The sequence below is a fragment of the Panthera leo genome, chromosome E3, assembly GCF_018350215.1.
Source record: "Panthera leo isolate Ple1 chromosome E3, P.leo_Ple1_pat1.1, whole genome shotgun sequence".
Classification (NCBI taxonomy): Eukaryota; Metazoa; Chordata; class Mammalia; order Carnivora; family Felidae; genus Panthera; species Panthera leo.
In genome coordinates, this window is record NC_056694.1 from 38,408,916 (window position 1) to 38,433,689 (window position 24,774).

General features: G+C 46.7%; 2 protein-coding genes across 5 annotated transcripts in view; both read right to left on the reverse strand.

The window, feature by feature from the left end:
• LOC122210371 (olfactory receptor 2C1) overlaps positions 1-2,922 on the reverse strand; it is a 22,470-nt gene extending 19,548 nt beyond the window's left edge. Inside the window, exons 1-2 of the mRNA XM_042923096.1 lie at positions 2,869-2,922; positions 1,174-1,258 (exon numbers count right to left, since the gene is read on the reverse strand). The gene's annotated coding sequence lies outside the window, so the exon portion shown is untranslated. The remainder of the gene's footprint in view (positions 1-1,173; positions 1,259-2,868) is intronic.
• LOC122210368 (zinc finger protein 75A-like) lies at positions 2,869-19,635 on the reverse strand. 4 transcript variants are annotated; one of them, XM_042923092.1, is made up of 8 exons: positions 19,519-19,635; positions 17,503-17,697; positions 16,717-16,808; positions 16,306-16,432; positions 14,781-14,872; positions 14,367-14,493; positions 12,349-12,459; positions 2,869-2,958 (listed from the first exon to the last, which is right to left on the reverse strand). In XM_042923092.1, exons 2-8 carry the CDS (start codon positions 17,624-17,626, stop codon positions 2,945-2,947), a joined length of 687 nt encoding a protein of 228 aa, XP_042779026.1. In that variant the 5' UTR covers positions 17,627-17,697; positions 19,519-19,635; the 3' UTR covers positions 2,869-2,944. The 4 variants fall into 4 exon arrangements, with proteins under 4 accessions (XP_042779026.1, XP_042779022.1, XP_042779024.1 ...); XM_042923088.1 differs by lacking the exon at positions 2,869-2,958 and adding an exon at positions 11,174-12,175; XM_042923090.1 differs by lacking the exons at positions 2,869-2,958; positions 14,781-14,872; positions 16,306-16,432 and adding an exon at positions 11,174-12,175.
• Between the last annotated feature and the right edge of the window lie 5,139 nt (positions 19,636-24,774).

The window sequence follows — 24,774 nt, forward strand, 5'->3', positions numbered from 1 at the left end:
AAACTATGACTTTCACAGAAGTGTATAGCTCAGGGGTACCTGGGTGGCTCAATTGGTTAGGCGTCTGACTTTGGCTCAGGTCATGATCTTATGGGTCGTGAGTTCGAGTCCTATATTGGTGCCACGGCTGTGCGCCCACTTTGTGTCCTCTGTCCACCCCCATCTCTGCCCTTCCCCTGCTTGGTCGTTCCCTCTCTCTCTCTCCCTCTCTCAAAATAAATAAACTTAAAAAAAGAGAAGTGTGCAAAAAGAGAATAGGACACTTTTTGACTACCAGGGCCCTGGGTGTTGGAATATACAGCAGCTACTTTGGAAGAGATCCAGAAAGAGGATCAAGGGATGGAATGGACACGAATGACAGAAAAGGAGAGAAAACTCCTCATTTAGAATAAGTATAATAATAAATGGAGAAGAAAATGGAATAGAAGTATTAAATTTCCAGGTCACTTTGCATCCTAGCAGTTACTGAAATGTGATGGTCAAATGCTAATTAAAAAATATACGTTATCTAGGGTGCCTGGGTGGCTCAGTCGGTTAAGCGTCCGACTTCGGCTCAGGTCATGATCTCGCGGTTCGTGGGTTCGAGCCCCATGTCCGGCTCTGCACTGACAGCCTGCAGCCTGCTTCAGATTCTGTGTCTCACTCTCTCTGTCCCTCCCCTGATCACACTCCATCTCTCTGTCTCTCAAAAATGAATAAACATTAAAATACACACACACACACACACATCATCATTATCATCAAGCAGGAATGCTGAGGGGGTGAATTATCACAAAATTCAAATGATTTTTAGTATTCATTTACACTTTACACATTATTCCAAGAACAAAAATGTAAAGCCAATGCAAGTAGGTAAATGAGGGCATTTTGAGCTCCCGGGGGAATGCTCTATACAAATACACTAGAGGATAATTAGTATTATTTTGTTTTTTAGTTGCTTCCAGGAAACTATCAATTAACTGTTGCCACCGAACTCTTAATGAGTGAATCACTTTGGGGCTTGTTAAAAGTGCAACAGTTGATTGCGTAGTTTCATCTTATTAATATATTGTTCTGTTAATTATTACAGGCATCTAGCGTCCCTCCTGGACCACCCTCATTATGATGCATTTGGATTGCCTGTTGTTCTCATAATTGGACACCACAGAGAGGAACCCGGGAGAGTCCTCTTACATAGCCATCTTGAAAAGTTGTTGGTCAAGTTCTGCCCTCAGAGAGAGTGAAAAGCAGCTCCCACGTGCTCAGTTAAACTTCCCTCCTGTGGGAGAGAGGGTCTCTGTCATGTGGGAATTTTTTCTCAAAGATGGTTCAGAATAGAGATTGTCAAGAACTGTTCATGTCTTACAAACTAAACTATTTACGGGTGAAACGTTATAACGTCTGAGATTTCCTTTAAAATACCCCCAAGGGGCACCTGGCTGGCTCGGTCAGTAGAGCATATGACTCTTGACCTCAGGGTCATCAGCTTGAGCCCCACACTAGGCACAGAGATTACTTTAAAAAATAATTTAAAAAATTAAAAAATAATAATTAAAAAATAAAATACTCCCAAACAAACAACCCCAACAAAACAAACAAAATAAAAACAAAAAACTGGAAAGGATAAGTGAAACAGGAGAGGTAAAGTGTTAAAGCCTACACAAATCTTCACCGTATCACTCGACTTTTATGTACGTTTAATGATTTCCATAATGGAAACTTTCAATAGGTGTATGTTAAAGGATGCTTCATCTCCTGCATCTACATATTAGCTGTTTCTCTATGTATTAGGATTCTTTCAGTTATAATGAACAGAAACTCCAACTTACACTGGCTTAAACATAAAAGGAAACATATAGATTCATGTAGCTAAAAAGTCAAGGGCAGTTCTAGGTATCAGGTGACGCTTGATCCTACAGCTCAATGTGTCACCAAGACTGAGTATTTATCACTCTGCTCTGCCTTCTATGGTGGTTGGTTTCATTCTAAGATTCACACCTCTCCTAGTTTCAGGAAGACTGTCAACAACCAGTGGGTAACATGTATCATCCAATAAACGCTGGGTTTGTTCTACCATTTCAAACAGAAGTCCCCATGGGACCAACTTAAGGTCACATACCTAACACTGAGCCATCTTCCAATCACAGAGGTAGAATCCTCCTTTACTAACTTAGGTTAGGTCACATTCTTCATTTCGAGGAATGAGGGTAAAGAACCTCACAGACCTCCGAATGGAATCAGTGTTGTTGGGAAAGAGGAAAGGGAAAATGGGTGCTAAGAGACAGTCAACAAATCTCTGCTAAACTCTCCACAGGTAAAGCTTCCAATACAAAAGAAGAGAGGGCAATGAAAGATCTCTTCTAACACAGAAATACAGGTATAAAGCTATGGTCAGATATCAGGGACCTGGATAGGCTGTAGAGATGAAAGATGACTGTAATGAAAGGACAAACAGTATCTGAGGCGGATGGGAATGCTGGTGAGGCGTTCTAGGAGGTAAGCATTACCATAATACCAGAAACTAGGAAAAAAAAAAAACCTGCAAGAAAAAAATACCTATAGGTCAGCATCCCTCAATAATATGGATTCAAAAATACTCAACAAGATATTACCAAATCAAATCTAACAATGTATAATAAGAATTATACAGTGGGACTTATTCCAGGTATGCAAGGCTGGCTCAATATTCAAAAATATATTAATGCCATTCCTCACATCAACAGGCTAAAGAATAAAAATCATATGATCATATCAGTGATGTAGAAAAAGCATTTGACAAAATCCAGCACCCATACATGATAAAAACTCAGCAAACTAGGAACAGAGGGGAATTGCCTCAATCTGATTTTAAAAACTGCCGAAACACCCTACAGCTAATATTATACTTACTTGTGAGAATCTAGAAGCTTTCCCATTAAGATCAGGAACAAGGTAAGAATTTCCCTTGCACCACTCCTCTTCAACATCATACTGGAAGCCCTATATAATTTAATAACGATAAGAAAATAAGAGATATACAGATTGAAAAAGAAGAAATGAAATGTTCTTTGTTTACAGAGGACAAGGTCGTGTATGTTAAAACTCCAAAGAATCAACAACAACAACAAAACTCCTGGAACTTATAAAGCACTTGTAGAAAAGTTGAAGGTTGTTAGGTTAATACATAAAATTTAACCACTTTCCTATACACCAACAAGGAACAAGTGGAATTTGAAATTAAAAACAAAATACCATTTACATTAGTAAAATAATAAGCTGGCTGAACATCTAAATACCAAAAACATGTACAAGGTATACATGAATAAAACTACAAGATTAAAGAGATAAAAAAAAATAAATGGAGAGACATTCCATGTTCATGGATAGGAAGAATCGATAATGGGATGTTACACAAATTAGGTGAAGAACCGTTAAAATTCAAAGATAAGAAAATGAACAACCCAATTAAAATAATGGGCCAAATATCTGAACAGACACCTCACCAGACAAGGTACACAGATACAAAGATGTTCCACATTACAATTCATTAGGGAATTGCAAATGAAAACAAAAACACTGGGGTGCCTGTGTGACTCAGTTGTTAAGAGTCTCACTTAGGCTCAGGTCATGATATCACAGTTCGTGAGTTCGAGCCCTGCATCAGGAGTTTCACTGACAGTGCAGAGCCTGCTTAGGATTCTCTACCCCACCCCAGCTCTCTCTCTCCCTCTCCTCCTATCCAACTTGAGCATTATCTCTCTCAGAAATAAATAAACTTTATTAAAAAATAAAAAAAATAACACCATGCAACCATCAAAATGGTGAAAACCCCAAAACACTGAACACAACTGTAGGCAAAGATGTGGAGGAACAGGAAGTCTCATTCATTGCTGATGGGAATGCAAAATGGCAGAGCTTTCCTGTTACTCTCCTGAAAATCTCAGACCCATTTGAGCCTGAGAATGGTTAGAAGAGAGGTTGTTTTCAGGTACTAGACTGTGTACAGGAACAAGAATGATTTTGGAGGGCACAGCATCCTGGTTAACTCTACAGAAAAAAACTGGGTTTCTTTCTGAAAACAAGACACCATCCCTAAGAAGGGATTTCTGGCCCTTGGGGAGATAGGCGAGATAGCAACATTTAGTCAAGAAAATACCACTTCCTGAGATGTAACTGCCCCACTCTCTCTTTCTCTTCCTTCTAAGACGGTGAGGCTGACATGAGTGGTCAAGATAGTGTTGGAATGGAGCACCAGCAGAGTATCTCAGAGAGCTGAAGGGGAAGAATGCATAAGAAGTACTTAGGAGCCCTGACTCATAAATTCTGTTCCCTAACTGCATGGACAAGAATTTGATTTCTTCCTGGACATCTCATATTCAAAGGACCTTGTCATATCTGAACTAGGAACCAGAAATCTTCCATTGTCTTCATGCATCTTCTCCAACATATCTTAAGACAATCACTTTCTTCCATTTGCTTTATATATCTGCTCTCAAATGAGACCCATGATCACTGTTCTTCACCCCTCCTGGCAAGTAGGGTAGATGAGATCCTGTAAGATGAGCTTTGAAGTTGAAAGATGTTATACAAGGTTGGCCCTTCACTATAGCCTGGTATCACTGTCCTCTGTAAACCTGAAGTGCCCTTCTCTGATCTTGTTTGTAAAGCACTCTTCGCCATGTCAGATGTTGGAACGTACTGAGATTGTTCTTGGTAAAACGTTTGGATCCTTCAGTAACTATGGAAGATGCCAATCACAACTGCTCATTTGACCCTGAAGAAGTGAATTTTTCTGCCAGGCCCATGCAAAGGAATATTCTCTAAGTCATCTTCTTAAAGGAGAATGCACAGGTCCTAGTTCTACTGTCTGCAGTAGGTAGCCATTGGACCTGAAGCTTCAGCTTCCAAGATTGTAATAATGTAATAATTGTAATAATGATGCCTATCGCACTAACCAAGAAGCCACGTGGAATGGAGGAAAATGATATTAAATTGTTGAGTCAAGTGTTGCGGGAACTAGTTCTGTCCTATTAAACCAGTTATCCTCCCAGGTTCCTATAATCGTGAAAGGATTAACTAGATCTGTGTTCCCCAAACTGGTGTTCCACCAAACAATCTTGGGAGTTGTTAGGTGGGACTTCCATACACGACAGCATCACCACAAGGGCCTCCAACTCAAACGGGGCTGGTATTCACTGCATGCTTACGCTCCTTTCCTTTGACCTACCCTCCGCCCCCCCCAACACCTCCCGGCTTAGTTTCACACTACACTTAAATGTAAATGCTCGAAGTCTTCCTATAACAAAACATTCACTTTATTCTAACCCACTGTCCCTAAATTTACTTGGATGAATAATACTTTTTGTCATGGAACATCTCTGCACATCTCAAAGTGTTCTCTGAGTACAAGTTTGAGGTTCACTGATGGAGCTAGATTTGTAAGGGCCTTTCCACATCCTTCTGTATGCATCGTCCATGGCAGGAACAGCTCGAGGGCTTGCAAGACTGCCAGGTCTGTGTGAGCATTCGGGCCCTTGTTACCAGCAAGGCAAGTGGTGGAGAGCAGACATTGCAGGGGTTGGACCAGGAGGGGAGGCAACCTGAGTGGAGGTGATTTTCCTGCAGTGTACATGGAATATGGTCTGCCTATTCCAGGGTGAAGATCCCTGAGCTTTGGGTTTGGACATTCACGAGGATAAAATGATAACCTTGGATATTCATAGGTCCCCAACATATAAGTCTCTGTGTGATCCTTCAGAGCACTTCAGGCTTTCTTCCACCTCTTCTGGTCACGTGCAAGACCAGGACTCATGGCCATCACACATCAATGCAGCACTCGATACCTCAAGAAGAAAGATTACTGAGCCAGTGGATGCCCTGAGGAACCAAAGCTAATGGGCAGGTGGACATGGCAGTTTCTCCTCTTTGGTATACTTTCATTCTTGTGTTTGTTACATATGAGATTGTGTTAGTCTTATGCTTGAACTTAAGATTCAAGGTTGCCGAAGACAGACACAGCCCCTACCCTCCCCATGCTTATATTTTTATGGGAGAAGACAGACAAAAACAAGTAAACAAACCAAATAACTCTCAGTGGTGATACATGCTATGATGGAAATAAACAGCGCTCAGAGTGGTAAGAGTAGATAGGACTGGTACATGAGTAAAAGGAACAGTGAGCCTTGTGTGAGTGTGGATTTGAAAATGTGGGAGTTTGGAGAGATCATAAAAGAGAATATTGTAGAAGTGCCTCTTTTAAAAAAAATGTTTAATGTATTTATTTTGAGAGACAGAGAGAAAACAAGGGGGGATGGGGACAGAGAGGGAGAGTGAGAATCCCAAGCAGGCTCTACACCTTCAGCGCAGAGGCTGACGTGGGGCTCAGTCTTACGAACCATGATATTGAGACCTGAGCCGAGATCAAGAGCCCAATGCTTAACTGACTGAGCCACCCAGGTGCCCGTGTAGAAGCCAGGTGCCCCTGTAGAAGTTCCTCTTAAGTGAAAAAATAAGTTTGGAAATACAAAATCATCCTCTCTTTTAAGGATAAATAGCTATCATGAGGGCTAACACTCCTTCACCATAAAGGATGAAAGAAATGTTTTAAACAAACCTTTATCCTAACTCTTCTCTGTAAATTATTGCTGCTTAAGCTACTAATATTATTTTAATTTAACTTTTCTCAAGTGAAACATATTTTACTTGTACCTTTATGAAATATTAGGGATCCTTCACTTTTTGTTTTTCTTCAAATGCTTTGACACTGTTCCGTTGTTCATACACATCATGGACAAATGCTTAGTGTGACAATTATGATGTTGGAAATCCATCCTTTGCTTAAAAAGTTCAACCTTAAGCTTCTTACTAAGTTTTCCCTTAAAGGTGCAGGGTACCCAAATACTATAAAGCTTAATGTATTGTTAGTGGCAAGATCAGTGCAACTCCACAGTCATCATCCTACCGTGGGAGAAGGGAGAAGGGAGAAGCGATTCTGACAGTTCTAAGCCTGAAACTCGGAGCTGCTCAAGCCCCGTCAGGAGACACAGACGGAGGGCTGCTTTAAAGCAAAGTGCGGGTGTTCTCACATGCGCTGAGTCACACAGGAGAGCCTCACACATGCTGGACTGCAGAAAGCTCTTCTGCAACAACAGCCCGATTATCACTGCCCACGGGGGATTCATACACGGAGGAATTCCTGCACAGAAGGGACACCGGCAGATGCTTCAACAGCACTCCAGCCTCGCTCCCTACTGAACCACACAAGAAATGATAAAGGTGACAAGTGTGAGAGAGATTTAGTGACAATATGCTTTTGTCCAAATAGGTTTTGGAAACAACCCTAGAAACACCACGTGTGAACAAAAAGTTCAACCTTTCCTACTTGAGGACACTCCAGAGACTCCATTCAGGTGAGAACCCACAGAAACAATGGGAGCCCTTCAGCAAATAATCCACTCTGCACACCGGAGGGGAGAGCCCAGAGAGAAAAGCACTAGGCAGTCTTGACCCATGACACGAGTGCAACTGGCCGGGAAATGCAGAAGGTGGTCGGTGAACACTGGTCTGTGCAGTGACTCGATGATTGGAAAGGCCTCTATGGAATTCAAACCACCCGTGTTATGTCAACTGTCCAGGGCGATCTGATCGAAAGGGCTGCCCAGCATTCTTGCTCTCATATTCTCCGGGGGAATGAAACACTCTTCTCACGGCTCCTGTAAAAGCTGATCAACCCTAGCACCTTGGTTCAATTCCAAGCTCTCCTCTTGTCCTTCCCCTCCAGCGAAGACAGCGGAGGTTCTCAAGACCACCTTGAGGTTCCAGATGGAGTCTCCTAAATGGCGGGGAACACTCTGGGTCTGCCATGGACCCCACACTGTGGCCGCTTAGACCAGTGCAGAGAGGAATGAGGATTTCAGGATTACAATGGTCAACGATCCAGTTCTCAGAACCAAGCAAGGAACCATTATAAAGCTGTGACCTGAACCAACTGAAACACAGCAACTTCTGGACTGTCCTAAAATCATTTGGTTATATTTCTGAGAGCCGTAATACTAACATTTGAGGCTAAATCTAAGGTTGTGTGTTTCACTTCATCTTTAACCCAACCTAAATTTTGATTTTCTGTTGCATTTTTGGTAATCAATGCTCAACCCTGTGATGAAGCAATAGAAATTCCTTCTCCCAACGTCCACACGTCCACCCCACGTTATAAGCATAAGGACTTGTGGAACACTGTACTACTGGTAATTGGCTAAGCAGACATTCCCGACAGAGGCTTCTCAATTGAAATGTCCTGCTTCTGCTTTCCTGCACAACCTTCCTCCAAAACATCACCTTAGTCCAAGAGGGCAGCCACCTTCCTCTGTACACCAATCAGGGCAAATGTGCTTCTGCCCTAGGTCGCGTGTTTTTTTGGAGACAAAACTTACATACGATATGCGAGGGATAGTTACCAAACGATTCCTTAAAGCCTACTGCACTCACATGAGGAATGAAAGGCAACCCATCCCCTCTCTGTAGCCCATCGATCAATAGAAACCTATCTTATGCACATAAACACTGGAGCACAGGGGAACAGAGAGCAAGGATAGGGGAATGAAGCCAGAGAGGCAGGGAGAGATGGTTGCCTTGTCCACTTGAAAAAATGACCAACCTGGATTGTCTCAGGTAAGAAATCAGTCCTTTGCTATCATGTAAGCTCCTCAGTGTGCCCACCAGTGTTACATTGGCTCAGAGGAAGGCAGATTTCTGTTGAGGGTCAAAGTCCACATGGAACGACACAGAAAAGGTTCCGCAGCTCTAGTAGATAGCTGCCTCTATTTGTATGAGCCAGGTTATGCTGCAGAAACACACGACACCAACACCTCAGTGGTTTAACAAAAGTTTATTTCTCATTCCCATAAAGTCCATCACAGGTCTGGGACATTCTCCAGAACAGCTCCTCACCAAGGGGCCAGGGGGCGGGGTGCTCAGCATTCCAGACTACTTTGACCCTGTGGCCCCTTCCTGTGTGGGCTTCCATGATTGACACAGACAAGCACTACCGAGTCTTGCACCAACAATGAAAGGCTTCAGCCCAGAAGTGAGGCCTCTGCTCATAACCCATTACCCAAAACTACCTCGTGACCCTGACTTCAAGTAGCAGAAAACCACAACCACTCTCTCTACTCTTCACTAGAATACGAGTCCCGTGAGAGCGGATTTCCAGCTCTTTTGTTCACTACTATCTTCTCAGTCTAGAACGGTGCCTGGGCCCACGAGAGATCCCCATCAAAGTGAATGAATGTAGCACCAGGAAGATGTCCACATGTATCCCGGGATGACACAGTACCAGTAGTCGAAGGATGAGGGCATTGGGTAACAGCTATGCAGATGGGAGCTTCAGAGCTGGCTGTGCTTACGAAATCATATTTGAATCATCTTGAAGAAAATAAAGTCTCATTGAGGGCACTAGACCATCACGAGACTTAAACCATAAAGCACTGCAGTCACAGACCAAATCAGCTAAGCACTATCACTACCAGCAGCGCTCAACTCCTGAAAGGAGTCGCCAATAGCCACAAATGCACCTGCTTCCTAAGTGTAGTCAGTCTGCCCAGCGTATCATGGGGAGCAGGGGAAAGGGAAAGAAACGCACGGTGAGCATCTACTACTGGCCAGGCTGTGGGGTGCTTTTCCTTCACCAGCCCCTCTAGTCCCCAGAATAACCTTGAGACGAAACACAGTTTTCTTTCACAGAGAACGTGGAGGCTTAAGTGTTTCAGTAACGAATCAAGCCACAGGAATGTCTTATAAGCTAGAAACAGACACAACACAACGTCATCCAGTCTGGCCCTGCAGGGATAACACACACAACCATCCTGCAAATCCTACCTTCAGGCCTGACTCATTCAGCTAAGTGACAACCAACGGACGTACCAACTATAGGGTCCCGAACACGTCCCTGTAACCAGACCTTAACTTTACAAGCCTTAACTTCATCATTTATAAGCCATTTGGAAGAGATCATTTAAACCCTTTCCTGATACTACCTAAAAGCTCTAACAGGAATACATGTGAGTCATTGTTGTAGATAAGAGTTTCGGGAAGATCCACAATGTATAGAGATTTTCAGTCATCTATCATTTATCACCTAAGGCTGTCGTTAAATGCTGTGTGCAAAACAGAGACCTGTATACCCTGTCTGACTGATAATAGTTTACAGTGTAAGACAGTCAACATGGATGTAGATTCAGCCAACCTTACCCACCACTCAGCAGTTCCCGAACTTTCCTCTTGGGAAACCAATCTTCAGCCACACCCAGTGAACCGCTTCCTGCCTGCAGCACACACTCCTTCCTAAACCTAACCCTCTGCTTTAAAACCAAAAGGCAAATTAAGAAGTAAATAAAAACCTGAGTTGATCCTGAACTCCCATAAATTTCCCTTTAAGCCCCAGGAAAGTTTTAATATTCATGGTTGACATCATCAGAGGGAAAGGTCTATAGTTTCTTTTATTGCAGACAACTCTTCTTTACATGGAATATATAACATGTCTAAAAATTCCAACCCGTTTCCATACAATCTTATTGATATTGGGTCCTTTATCAACCACTACAAATGAGAGGTATAAATTAGTGCACTGGTCCTTCTTCTGACAGATTCCCTACTGGTGAAATAAATAGCATTTCATCACAGTAAAAATGGGGCTAAAAGGATTTAAGAGCTAAGTTGCTAAAATATTTAAGAAGGAAATCAGGGGCACCCAGCTGGCTCAGTGGGTTAAGCATCCGACTCTTGACTTGAGCTCGGGTCATGATCTCACGGCTTGTGAGTTCAAGCCCCGCATCGGGCTCTGCACTAACAGTGCAAAACCTGCTTGGGATTCTCTCTCTCTCCCTCTCTGCCCCTCTCCACTCACACGGTCTCTCACTCTCTCAAAATAAATAAACTTTAAAAAAAAAAAAAAGGAATTCAAATGATGTCCAACTCTAGGAACAGGGTCCAATGACAAGGGAGAGGAAGAAAATCCAGTGTAGTTCTTGGATAATTCAACAATAGAACTCATTTTTGCCCCATGGGACTCTTGACATTGGTAAGCCTACTACCTTGAAGGCAATGGTACACAATTAAACAGGCTGGTTATTGCTTTTTCTTTTGGAAGACCATGCTACAGATGTTTCTCTTATATGTGTTTCAAAGTCGCTGGAAAATCAATGCAAAACCAACAAGATGATCACAGAAGACTGATTAATTCAGAGATGTATTTGCTATTTGAAGGTGAATTTGCTGCCAGGTACAATCACAAAATAGTTATATTCCTTACGCAGAATGTTCTTTGAACATCTTTCTTGCAAGGAATTCCCTGAAGATTTACACGTAAAAACGTTAAACGGTACAAAATTAACGCATCCCCTGCAAAGTCAACCTTGACTCTTTTCTGAGAAACATGTTTATATCACCAAATTTTCCATTGATGTAGAATTATTCATGCTTCATAATTTTGTATTTTTTCATAAACATCAGGGCTCGGCTGTACTTGGTGAATTTCCTCTTTTGGGAAGAAGTAGAAGCGTCCATTCATTGGTGGTGTTTCTGGTGTGTAATAAGGCTTGACTGCCTGCTAGCTTCTCATGCTGATGCTACATGTGGGTTCTCCGGTGTTTAGTAAGGTGAGAATTCTGACTGAATTTCTTTCCACATACATAACACATAAAGGGTTTCTCTCCAGTGTGAGTTCTTTGGTGTGTACGGAGATTTGAATTTTGACTGAAGCTTTTCCCACACCAGGAGCATTTGTATGGTTTTATTCCTTGGTGTATTGATACGTGCTTATTAAGATCTGATTTCCCTCTAAAGCTCTTACCACAATGCTGACATTTATACGGCTTCACTTCAGTGTGAATTTTTTTGTGTTTAGTAAGATCAGAGGTAAGTCTGAAGTTTTTCCTACACTCCTGGCATGTAAAAGGCTTCTCTACTGCACGGGCTTTCTTGTGAAGATCCATAAGTCTCTGCAGCTCATCTTCCCAGATTGAAAGTTCCTTTGTTTGGTTCACTGGAAACTCTTGGTGCCACTTCCCCATCCTGTGTGTATCACCATGGTTTTCTTTGCCTGTTGTTTTCTGGGGAACTTTTGCTCGGGCCTTTTTTGATACTATGTCTCCTGGTGCTTGTATTTCTAAATCAGAAACACATATAGGCTGATGGTTTTCAGTGTCACTTTTGTGCTTTATTCCTGTCAGAATAAATGGAACAGTCAGCCCACTGCACAGCAGAGCAGAACAACTACAGGAATGGAGAGGAAAATCCAATGATTTTGACTACAAAATACAGACAGACAGAATTTAAAATGTTAAGCCCTGCGAAGGTTGCTATCAAGGCATTTATCCTGTCCCATGGTGTATTTACCTGTAGGCAGCTCTCCAGGACTGTCCTTGAGCTCCGTGGACCCTTGAACCCATGGCTCTTCCCCTTGCTCTAGATACGAGATCACCTTAGGTTTGGGGAGCACAAACAATGCTGTGAAATGCAAAAAGTGAGATCAAGGACTGGCAACTCGACAAAGGTCCACCAACTCCATACGACTCCAGGAAGAGTAAAGGGCAGTGTACAGCGCTTTAACCCAAGGGTCACATGGGTAGACTCTGTCACACCCGCTATCAGGTTAACACGGTCTTCCATCTGCGGGTGGTACACAAGTGGACACGGAGAGATAAACCTAAGCTGGCTCCACGGAAAGGCGAAAGGGCATGGGAATCCATCCACAACGCCCCTCTCCTGCCACCGAGACCGCCCCATATTAAACAAGATGGCACCCAGCCCGAGAGGCTGCAGGGAATATAGATTCGTTCTATTAATTCTTTAGGATCCGCCCGAGTCTGGCGGAGCCAGGTGAAGGGCAGTGGGCTGCGTTATCACACGTGCCAGTGATTCCTGTCATGGGAACAGTAAGTGTTTACTTAGCTCTTGAGCACCACGCACCGGAGAGGGAAGCTTTTTCCCACTCTTAGCGTTCACCGGTTCTTGTCCAGGTGGAAGAAACAGACCAGAATCCCTCAGTGAAACTTTTCTAATTATACACTGCCAAACCGGGAAGTATGCATCACTCGGTCATTCAGGCAATGTGTACTGACTGCCTGTCGTGTGCCAGGCACTCTCCTTGGGCTGATGATACAGTGGTGAGTAAGTCAAAGCACCCCGGTCTCATGGAGCTTACCTTCTATTGGGAGAACGAGACAAGCAAACAGCAATCAACAAAGCGGTCAGCACGTGATAAATGTTTTGAACAAAACTAAAGCAGAATAACTCAGCATTTAAGAGTCTGCTCCTCTGGGGCACCTGGGTGGCTCAGTTGGTTAAGCATCCGTCTCTTGATTTTGGCTCAGGTCAAAAGATCTCACTGTTTGTGAGATCAAGCCCTGCATCAGGCTCTATGCTACACAGTGGAGCCTGCTTGGGATTCCCTCTCTCTCTGCCCCTCTCCCACTCACGCGTGTGCTCTCTCTCAAAATAAATAAACTTTATTTAAAAAAAAAAAGAGATTCTGCTTCTCTGAAGCTATTTGAGATGAGGTCCTATGGAAGGCCTCTTTGAGAAAGTGATATTGGGCCAGAAAGGTAAAAGGGAGAGATTTAGTATGTGGCACAAAATGTGCCAGGCAGAGAAAAGGGGAAGGTAGAAATGTGCGTAGCAAGTTCGAGAAACAGAAAGATCGGTGAGGATCAAGAGGCCTGAGCAAGGGCACAAGTGGCAGGAGACGAGGGCAGGGAGGTGAGTAGGGTCAGATCCTGGAGGATCCGAATAAGCACTTCAGTAAGGTTTGGATTTTATTCTGAACGTGATGATAAGTCATTATAAGGTGCTGACACGGGAAACGTCACGATTGGATCAGTGTTTAAAAGATTCTGGCTGCTGTGTGGAAAACACAGAGTGGGAGGGCAAGAATGGTGGCTGGCGTACCAGTCAGAAAGTACCAAGGTCAGTCTGGTTAGACATGCTCCTAGCTTAAACCAGGAAGCTAAGAGCACAAGGGAATGAGATGTGGTTGTACTCGGGCTACACTGTGGAGTTGAAAGGACACGGATACATTAAAATGGGGTACAACATAAGATCACCATAAAGAATGACTGTATGTTCTTTCCTTCTAGGAACTGGGTGAATGCTCTTTACTGAGATGAGAAAAATATGAGAATAGATACGGGGTAGGAGGAAGAAAAATAAATCAGGAAATCTACATAAGATAAGGAATTTGTACTTGCAAAAAGCCCTCCGAGTGATTTGGATTTACCTCTCCCTTGTCCACACATTATCTAGTTGAGAAACAACCAGTTACTAGAACACAGCCTCTCACAGGAGTACATTCCCAGTAAGCAGAGAATAGGATAGGTTACTCAACTTCTACCCAACGGGAGAGGGAGATTCTTTACCTAGAGAGATGACAGTCTCATAGTTTTCCCGCATGACATCATTGTAGAGGGCCTCCTGAGTGGGATCCAGGAACTCCCATTCTTCCTGGGAAAAATACATGGCCACTTCTTCAAATGTCAACAAGCTCTAAGGAAGACAACGGGCTTCAGCTCAGTACTTGCCACTAGAGAAGCAGCCCTACCATCTGGCCCATGGTAGACCGTGGGCACTCAAGGAATCAATAGCACTTTTTTTTTTTTTTTGTATACTGGGAAGGCAGAAAGGAAAAAGACAAGGGACCATCAATAGACTAGGAGGTGCCCAGGTCCCCAAGGAGAATATCAGGGCTAACACGCCTGTGAGCACCTGCAGGGCAGTGTGGGTCATGGGCAGCAGGGAAAGGCAGCCCTCAATGGCTGGACTGCACAGCTCACCTGGGATTTAGGCAAGACGAGCTCAGGTGCCACTGTCCAGTCTTTGGCGTTTGTCTTCTCAGAAAAGGCTAAGATCTGATGAACAGGCACAGCTGTGGGTAGAAAAAAGGCAGAGAAAATTTCTCACTACTGTGAACATCCTTAACTCATTTCCAAAAGACAAAAGATTCTCGGGCACCTGGATGGCTCAGTCAGTTAAGCCCCCGACTATCAGTTTCAGCTCAGGTCACGATCTCAAGGTATGGTGAGTTCGAACCCTGCACTGGGCTCTGCGCTGATGGTTCAGAGCCTGCTTGTGATTCTCGCTCTCTCTCTCTGCCCCTTCCCTACTCACAGTCTCTGTCTCTCTAAATAAATAAAAAAAAAATTTTTTTAATACAAAAGATTGTTTCTTTTAGAACAGATGGGATACGTTTACAAAGTTAAGTGATACCTAGTAGTGACCTTCTCATAGTAAACAAGAATCAAGCATCTACTAATCCCTGAATCTGGTTCCCCAATAGGCTGTCTTCAGTATTCACGAAGTCATTAACAGGAAATCTCACTTTTTTTTATGTAATATATATTCTGAGTAGGGCAAAAATTAGAGGTATTTAAAACTGTAGAACTCAGGGGTGCCTGGGTGGCTCGTCGGCCGGGAGTCAGACTTCGGCACAGGTCATGATCGCACAGTTCGTGGGTTCGAGCCCCGCGACGGCCTCGGTGCTGACAGCTCAGAGCCTGGAGCCTGCTTCAGATTCTGTGTCTCCCTCTCTCTCTGCCCCTCCCCACTCACACTCTCTCTCTCACTCTCAAAAATAAATCTAAAAAAACATAAAAAAAAAAGAAAAAAAAAAAAAACAACTGTAGAACTCAGAGTCCAGTGTGCCAGGAGAAGAAATGCAAAGGTAGAGATTAGCTTGATGAGTTCAAGCCACAGCAAAATCAGTACGGACAAGATAACTAAGCAGGACAGCAATGGAAGGACATTAGGGTAGGGAGGTAAAGCAGCCACATCTCGTAGGCTCATGGATACCTCAGTAAGGAATTTGGGTTTTATTCTGAGTGTTTATGAAGATATCCTCGAGTTCACAGCAGAGAAATTTCAGGATTGATCGGGACTTTAAAGTCATACAAGGATGAAACATGATTGCGCCCAGACTACACTGCGAAGGTGGAGCCCAAAGGACAGTGCTGCGTTAGTAGTAGGGTATGACATATGACAACAAAACCACAGTAAAGGATGACCACATTTTTCGGGCCTGTCATATTGCATGATGGTACCTTGTACAGGGATGGGAAATGTAAAAGAATAGCACATTTGGAAAGGAGAAAGGGATCAATTATTTTAGGATAAAGAATGAGCACGTGCCCTTGAAAAAAGCTCCCTGGGTGATTTGGATTTACCTCTCCCTTGTCCACACATTATCTAGTTGAGAAACAACCAGTTACTAGAACACAGCCTCTCACAGGAGTACATTCCCAGTAAGCAAAGAATGTGATAGATGACTCAACTTCTACCCAACGGGAGAGGGAGATTCTTTACCTAGAGAGATGACAGTCTCATAGTTTTCCCGCATGACATCATTGTAGAGGGCCTTCTGAGTGGGATCCAGGAACTCCCATTCTTCCTGGGAAAAATACATGGCCACTTCTTCAAATGTCAACGAGATCTAAAGAAGACAATGGGCTTCAGCTCAGTACTTGCCACTAGAGAAGCAGCCCTACCATCTGGCCCATGGTAGACCCTGGGCATTCAGGGAATTAACAGCACATGTTTCGTTGTTTTAAAGTAAGAAGGCAAAAAGGAAAAAAGCAAGGGATCATCAACAGTCTAACAGGTGCCCAGTTTCCGAGGGAGAACATCAGGGCTATCATGCCTGTGAGCACCTGCAGGGCAGCGTGGGTCATGGGCCCGGGGAAAGGCAGCCCTCGATGGCTGGACTGCACAGCTCACCTGGGACTCAGGCAAGACGAGCTCAGGCGCCACTGTCCAGTCTTTGGTGATTGTCTGCTCAGGAAAGGCTACGATCTGGTGAGCAGGCACAGCTGTGGGTGGAAAGAAGGCAGAGAAAATTTCTCTCACTTCTATGAACATCCTGCCCACATTTCTAAAATACAGAAGATACCAATCCTTTCATCAGAGACAGGACACCTTTGCAAGTTATGTGTGGTGTCTTAAATTGACCTTCTCATTGCAAACAAGAACCAATATCTACCGACACCTAGAACAGGCTCCCTGGTTTTAACAAGTGAGTTAATGAAAGAAAAACCCTTTTTAGTCTCCTCTTACGAAATAAATGGTTCTCAATCAGGCGAAAGTTAAACATATTTGAACACGAAGTACTCACAGAATCCAGTGTAAAGTATATCATTTTTTAACACTATTTTTTTCCTGATACACAATTGTGTTTATATTTGGGCAATTGATAACCTGTTTCTGATCTCAATTCATTCTGTATTTTATGAGGATGGGACGACTCCTATTTTCTCCAGCTTTCTAAAGAACAGAATTCACGGTGTTATCACCAGAGTTCAGTGGTGTGGACATTTCTGCACCTTGGGCCAATGCCCAACTTCACCCACCACTGGTCCACTGACACCTGAAGGGAAGTGGGACTTGCCATTGCTGAAGGGTCATGGATCTACAGTGCTGAGCACCCAGGAAACGCTCACAACGTCCTGACTGCACAAGTTCCTATCACATTTCCCAGGAATTAGTAGTTATCATGTCCTGCCTTACCCGTCTCACATGCAGGATCAGTTTCTTTACGACAATTCCAGTTCAGACATTCTTGAAGTTCACGGTGTGGATTCCAAAATTCATTGTGGAACATGCCTATGGGTTGGGAGTCTGCTGCCTTCATCTTGAAGCCCAGGACATCTAGTTTGTCTGAAGAGCACTCCCTGCCCCTTTTTTGAGCTCTTGGACTGCAAGCTAGAAGAAACAATGTCCATCTGTTACCAGAGAACTTACTTCTGCTGGGGGTGGGCGGGGGGCTGATGGCAGAAAGAAAAAACTCAGTAGAGATGTCGAGACGTATGAGATACTATGGAAGCTGACACACATAAGGAGACACTGGGCCACCAAATTTCCACAGGGTACTGACTATGAAATCTTGGGAAATTACAGACACAGAAAAAAGTTGTGGCAACTGTTAACTCTCAAACAGAGTTGCTCCCACCCTTCTGCAGGCAGCACAGCTCAGGGGAACAGCTCCATGTTCTCAGGGTATCTCGACAAGCTTTCTCCTAGACTTAGATCCCTGCCCTCAGGGGTTTCCTGTTCTGTATCTTTCTAGTTTTCATCCCAATTCCACCATCTTCGGTAACTGAAGCCATGGGGGAACTGGACTAAAAATCACTAAGATGATCTTTGTCCCAAAGCACCGAAAGCAGAAAAAATACGCATGTCATTAAGAAAGTCGCATGAAATTTACTATCTCCTACTCATAATGAGAGAAAAATGAGCAGAAAAATCCTGCCTTACCTTCCCCTTAAAAAATCCACCGCCAGACCCTTTGTCTCCTATTATTCAGGTGAAATAAGGCACAGCTCATTGAGAGACAAACGTCCACTGAGGGCTTGGCCTTCCTAAAAATGGTCACAATTCAGGAAAGGTTGGACAGTGAGAACACTTACAGCTTCTGGCTGCAAGGAGCTTGTCCAAAGATTTCACTCTCGTGCTTTCTACCCCACCTTCCCCATGCCAAGGGGCCATCCGGACAACATTCTGAGTTTCTCTTCAATCTTAACGTGTCATCCCGGTCTCCTGTCTATAGTAAGGGGCTACAACCTCTCTGACCCTTCATGCTGTCGTGAAGATGGAAGCCCACAGTGCATGGAACATTCCACCTTCTCAATTCCACGGTATGCCTACTGGCAGGAGACCTGGGACAGAGAAGCGACACCAGAGAAGGAAAGTAATTAGGGAAAAAGGAGCCTTAGCATCCGCCCAATTAAGCAACTAGATGCTCAACACTCTCCTTCGGCACCTCTTTGCAAGAACTGTAAGAGGGCACCGTGCACACGACTCGTTCCTGCATTTTTAAATCTCTCCCTACTTCACCCAGAACAGTAAAGGCGGACCTTTGCTTACAAAATGTTTATCCAAAGGCAAAGTCGTAAAAGAGGAGAGGAGGGGAGTTGGGGATGATGAGGGTGACCCTTCAGCCCACCTGCCCTTTCTTCCACGGTCACTGAGACCTCGGGGCGAGGCTGAGGACAGTCTCGGGAGCCTCGCTTTCCCTGAGCGATCCCGCGGGAACGGCACCCAAATTCGTCCCGGAAGCCACGGTACTTCCCCGTGGCCGGCTCCCGGCTGCCCAGCGTGCTCAGCAGGCACGAGGACGCTGCCCAGGCTCGGCACCCGCAGAAGCAGCCGTCTCCGAGGCTGCACCGCCCGGGTGCCCGGCGTCCGGTGACACCGGCCCCCGAGGCGGGAAAGCCCGCTGCGCGCCCGCCCCGCTTCTGGACGCCCGGCCGGAAAGCCCGCGACCACAAGGCCCGCCCCGGTGACCGACGGGGTCCCAGCGCGGCCCCGGCACCGTCTGCGCAACGGGGGACAGCGACGTGGCCTTTAGAGCCCGAACTCCCCAACGGCGGAGTTCCCCAAGACGGTCCGGCTGTCAGGCTCCCGCCGCCGGGCCCGCCAAGTGCCGCCGCCCTCGGACAATGGCTGTCTCGCCCCCGCCCGGCGCGCAGCGACCGGTGTCCCTCGGGAGCTCCGGGACCGACGCTCCCCCCGCCCCGGGCTCACCTGCAGGTCGCCGCCCTCCGCCCCGCGCCGCTCAGAGGCGGGCCCCGCGAGGCACAGGCCAGACCTCAGCACACGCCCTCAGGTCCCCGTCGCCGCCCGCCGCCCATTCGACCCCGCGCTCCGGCCGGAAGCGGAGTGACGCGCTTCCGGGGGAGGGGCTCCGAGCAGCCGCGCCGCGGCCCCGGGCTTCGCGCGGAGGAGGCGGCCTTCCGCCCGGTGCAGCCCTGGCGGCGGGAAAGAGTTAATGCTACCGAGTGTCCCGGCCCGCCGCGGCCTAGAGGGGCCTGTGCGCGGCTCGGCGAGCGGCTGTCGCCGCCTCGCGTCGCCGCTCCGGGAGGCGCTGCGCACCCGGCGGCGCCCGGTGTCCGGGAGCCCCTCCCGGCGAGGGTGCCCGCCCCTGCGCGCGCGGGGCCCTCGGCCTTCCCGGGGCTTCCGTCCCGGTCACGATCGGCGGCCCCCAGAGGGCTCGTCCCTTTTCTGGGCCGCGCGTCCCCCACGACGATTACGTTTTCCTCGTGAGGTAGGTTTCAGCCTGTGAAACGGGATCCATGTGTGTGGTTGTCCTTGACCGGGAAATGGAGGCGCGGCTCGGCCTGGGCCCCACAGGTGACCGACCAGAGCCCCTAGGCTGGGATTTGGGGCCCCTGCGGTCCTGGCGCCCGCCTGTCCGCTACGGCATGCTCCCTGGAGGCTGGGAACCCCCTTTTCATCTGGCCTCCCCTGCAGTCTCTGCCAGAGTTGCCTGGGTAAAATGGGCATTCGTCCCACGGAGAGTTCGGAGTTCGTGAATCCCACCTTTCAGGACCGCAGTATCTCGAGGTGTCGCTGTCTCCTAGTCATCGGGGTTCTTGTAGTGTCGGCCTTCACCAGGCAGCGGGTTACTTACTAGGCGCACGACGTGCAGCCGGTGGTAGAGTCCGCAGGACCAGGTCTCTGATGCACGGAGTCTGGCCGAAAGACTGAGGCACTTTCGCGACCATCACTAGCTAGGAAGAGGGAGCCCTGAGCTGAGCGCTGCGGGATTCCAAGAAGTGAAAGTTGACCCGTGGTTGGGGAAATGGGAAAAGAAATGGGAAAAGGCTTGAGGGATCTGCCCGCCCCCGGGAGTGGGGCCACATCCACACAGAGAGGGAGAGGGAAGAGCAAAGCCTCGAAAGCTGGGAAAGATTGGGGTGTGAGAAGATCGGCGGTACCTTTTCACTAAGTGTGACTGGGCTACATTTGGAGGAGACTTGCCTTAGAAAAGAAGTTCTCGGGGACCTGCGCGGAGTGCCCAGCACGGGAGTGAGGAGATGGCACTGAATAAAGTAACTCCCGGAGCATCCCCGCAGGCTTTCTGAGGGAGCTTCTTTCCAGGGCAGTTCGTCTGGAAGGAAGGTTAAGGTGGGAATGAAAATGGGAGATCAGGTCCAGGCCATGATGTTAGTGGTGCTTTCAGATGGAATCGGGAGCCGCTCTCTGATCCTTTTTGCGTGAGAGAAGAGGATTAAACACAGGTGGTAAGAAAAAGCATCTAAGTCACTGGAATGTTTCAAAGCAGGTTCATTTCCTTGGAATCTGAGTCAGGTTGGGACTTAATTTTTTCAAAAGCAATTATTCTTCCCAGGCTTCCAGAACCCGTGGACAGCGCTGCTTGAGATCCTCGCCATCAGGCCCAAGGCTGAGCATATAAATGGCAGCATCTGCTGGCGGTGCTCCTGTGTTCTCTACAGAACTTGTGTGACTTGTGCATTTCTACCCAGGGCCGCACATACACAGTCACGGGGGCCTTAGTTGACTTGTGCTTCATATCTGGCCTCAGGATCAGTATTGGCCTGTGTGTTCCTGATGCCAAGAGGGATTAACTTGCCTCAACTCCTCAAGGCAGACCAGGCCGGCCCCCTGGAATGGATCAGGGACGGGAAAGAAATATACAGATGTCCAGGCTCCCAAGATTGTGAGACACAAAAGATTGTGAGAAACAAAAAAAAAAAAAAAACCAGTTGGCTCAGGACTGCACTTAGGCCAACTTTATGACCCACCAGAGATCACACACAGGTAGGGCATGTATCTCCCTGGTGGGAATAGTTAGCTGAAGTCTCACCCGAGGGGAGGACTCTCTGCCCAGAACCCTCACTCATTTGGACCCCAACCAGGCAGTTCAGCACAGGGCTCCCCCAGCCAGGAGGTTGGATGTTGTGAGCAGCTGATTCGATGTATGAACACTTCTCTGTTCTTCTCTACACTCTCTCCCTTTGTATGTTTGTTTAATTATGTATATTCAGTCTCCCTTTTAATTAAAGCTTTCCTTCACAAACGAAACTATCGTGAATTACTATTATTCAGAACACCCTGCATGAAACTGACAGGCCTGATTCATACCATGGGTACGGAGTTGGAAGCAGAAGATGGGGAGACAAGTGGGAAAAGAGACCCTGTGAAGCTAGAAGAAACAAGGCACAAACTGGTGAATAGTGAATGAGTGCCAGTAACGATTTTCGTAGTTTGAAATCTGGTGCCAGAGTTGCTCAACCTTGCTGTGCGGCTCACCAAAGTCCCCGAAGACTTTCCTTTTGCAGTCACACTCCCCTGCATAGATAGGCACTGCTTGAAAAACGATGAAAGTAGAGTTGGGTAGCAATGACAGCAAATACGTACAGTTTGTTCTGAGATACCACACAAGGGCTGTAGTGGGGACGAATGGTTTCGCTGGGTGACTGGCTGGAGATAATGATGCTGCTATTGGCTAATAAATTCACTTTTTCTTTCTCCATTTATACTAGTTATCAATGATTAACTCCCTTAGTTATGGCTGCCTTTTAAAAAGTTGCTGATCCGTTGCCTGTTCTGGCTACCCACACTACCGTGAACCGTTTTCCTTCATGATTACCTTAGTGCTTCATCATCTCTTGAGACCCAGCCGCGCATGAGTGAGCAGCGTGCCAAACATGGTGAGGAGGCTGTGGGTCTAGTTGACGATGCACAGAGTGCGTCTGGGCAACAGGTGAGAACAGGCAACTCAGAACCTGGTGAGTTTAGTTACGAAGCGGGGTGAGGAGCACAGCAATCCCATTGCTGGAGACGTGGTGAGAAATGCACAGTAGCCCCCCGCCACCCACTGCAAACTCTTAGCTATCTTGGGTTGGTCCCATGCCCTTCGTCTATGGGGAGGATTTCTCATTTGCTGAAATAATGTACACACTGATACAGTCAGTGGATGTTTAGGGTCCCTAATACAAAAGTTAAAGCTCAGAACAGTTCTCCAAAAGGCCAGGGAAAGGACACTGTCCCTCACTCAGGGGATCAGGAAAATTAGAGTTGGTGAATTAACATCCAGTCTCTCTTGCCGAAAGGTTCCTCGAGTGCAGATGCTATGGTTATGCAGTAAACAAAGTTGTATCAGAGCCGCTGCCGCCGGGATTCAGGGGTCAGTGTGGGATAGCGATGAGTTTCACACAGTGTGCGCTTGTCCAGGTAGGACTAGGTGTGAGATCCGGTCAGTGTCACGATCTCGTACATTTCGGGAGAAGGGAGCTGTGAAAGGCACAGCACAACAGGAACGTAGCTTTGGTTGTGGGAGACTTGTGGGAAGAAGGCAACTGAGATCGCAACCAGAGGTCCAGGAGAGGCACAGCCTGAAGGAGGCGTGTGGGTCAGAGGAATGCCATAGCCTGAGCACCTCTGCTCAACAGGAACCAGCTGGCTGGATAGAGAGACGGCATGGCTGGAACGGAAGATACCGGTGTCCCCGGTGAGGAGGCAGACGTGTCCTTGGGCTGTGGGAGGGGGATCAGCGAGGGGGCGTAGCATTTCACAGGACCGAGGATTGAGTGGTGTTGACATAATGTGCAGAGGGCAGAGAGTGTGGTGGGGACGCATCAGGGACGAAGCTGAGGAAGTTCACGAAGGATCCGTGGCGTCGGGACAATGAATAACACCTGGGACGGCACGGAGAAGGGCAAGCAGTAGCACGGGTGTGGAGCCAGAGCTGGGACAGGTGAATGGCAGGAACCCCTATGGGTGACGAGTCATCCTGCTCCAGTTCCCCTTGCCTTCTCCCTGTGGTGACAGTCTCTCTCTCTCTCTCTCCCGCAGCCCCTGCTGTTTCAGAGCCAAGCTCTTCCCAGGAATGCGGACGGGACAGGAACGTGAGGGATAACGCAGCCATGTGAAGCCTGTCTGGGGCACGAAGGGCACCGCGAGCAGAAGGGAGGGACAGCGGAACCTGATGGCACTTGCCAGGACGCAGCGGCCTCTCTGCGCCACGCTCCTCACTCACTCGACAGACAGGACACATCCTACATGCGGACTTAACGAATGAAGGTGGCTCTGAAAGACACAAGTGGCTTTGAAGTGCCTGCCAGACGGCAGACACTGGGGATTGTGCAGTGAACGGGACAGGCGTGGTCCGTGGCCTGCTGCAGCCTACACGCCATGGGCAAAGAGACGACAAACAAACAAAGATACTCCCAGATGAGTGCTCTGCAGGAACGAGCCCTCTGATGTGGTGGAGAATGACTGTGGGCAGCCGGGCAGTGGCACCGCCTCTCCGAGGGGATGTTCACCATATTGTACAATCACCAGCTCTCTCCAGTTCCAGAACAATTTCAGCCCCCAACAGGAAACTGTCCATTAGGAAGTTACTTCTCATTCTCTCTATGGATTTACCTGTGGTGGAGATTTCATAGAAAGGGTATCACCTTCCGCACCTGCCCCTCTCATTTAGCAGGTTTAAGTCTGTATCACCACTTCCATCCTTTTCTTGCCTAATACTCCCGCACATGAGCAGACATGGCTGGCCGTGTGTGTGTCTTACAGTGTGAACCACCGTATACGTTTTGAGGCCGTCCATGGCCACTGCTGCCTTTTATGTTTAATTGAAAACTTCCGTTATAGGGTACTCGGTGATTATATTAAAAAAATTTTTTTTAATGTTTATTTATTTTTGAGACAAAGACAGAGCATGAGCAGGGAAGGGGCAAAGAGAGAGGGAGACACAGAATCTGAAGCAGGCTCCAGGCTCCGAGCTGTCAGCACAGAGCCCGACGCGGGGCTCGAACTCACGAACTGTGAGATCATGACCTGAGCCGAAGTCAGACGCTTAACCGACTGAGCCACCCAGGTGCCCCGATTATATTTTATTTAAAAATTTTTATTTATTTAAGTAATCTCTGCACCCAGAATAGGTTTCAAATTCACAACCTCAAGATCAAGAGTCACATGCTCCTCAACTGAGCAAGCCAGGCTCCCCTGCTTGATAATTTTTAAAAGCCACCA

Excerpts from the sequence above, each read along its gene's own strand:
- LOC122210368 (XM_042923088.1), bottom strand. The coding sequence starts at position 17,626 with ATGAAGGCAGCAGACTCCCAACCCATAGGCATGTTCCACAATGAATTT. Across the intron at positions 12,460-14,366 it reads TGAGACTGTCATCTCTCTAG|CATTGTTTGTGCTCCCCAAA; the intron begins GTAAAGAATCTC and ends TGCATTTCACAG. Across the intron at positions 12,176-12,348 it reads TCCTGGAGAGCTGCCTACAG|GAATAAAGCACAAAAGTGAC; the intron begins GTAAATACACCA and ends TTATTCTGACAG.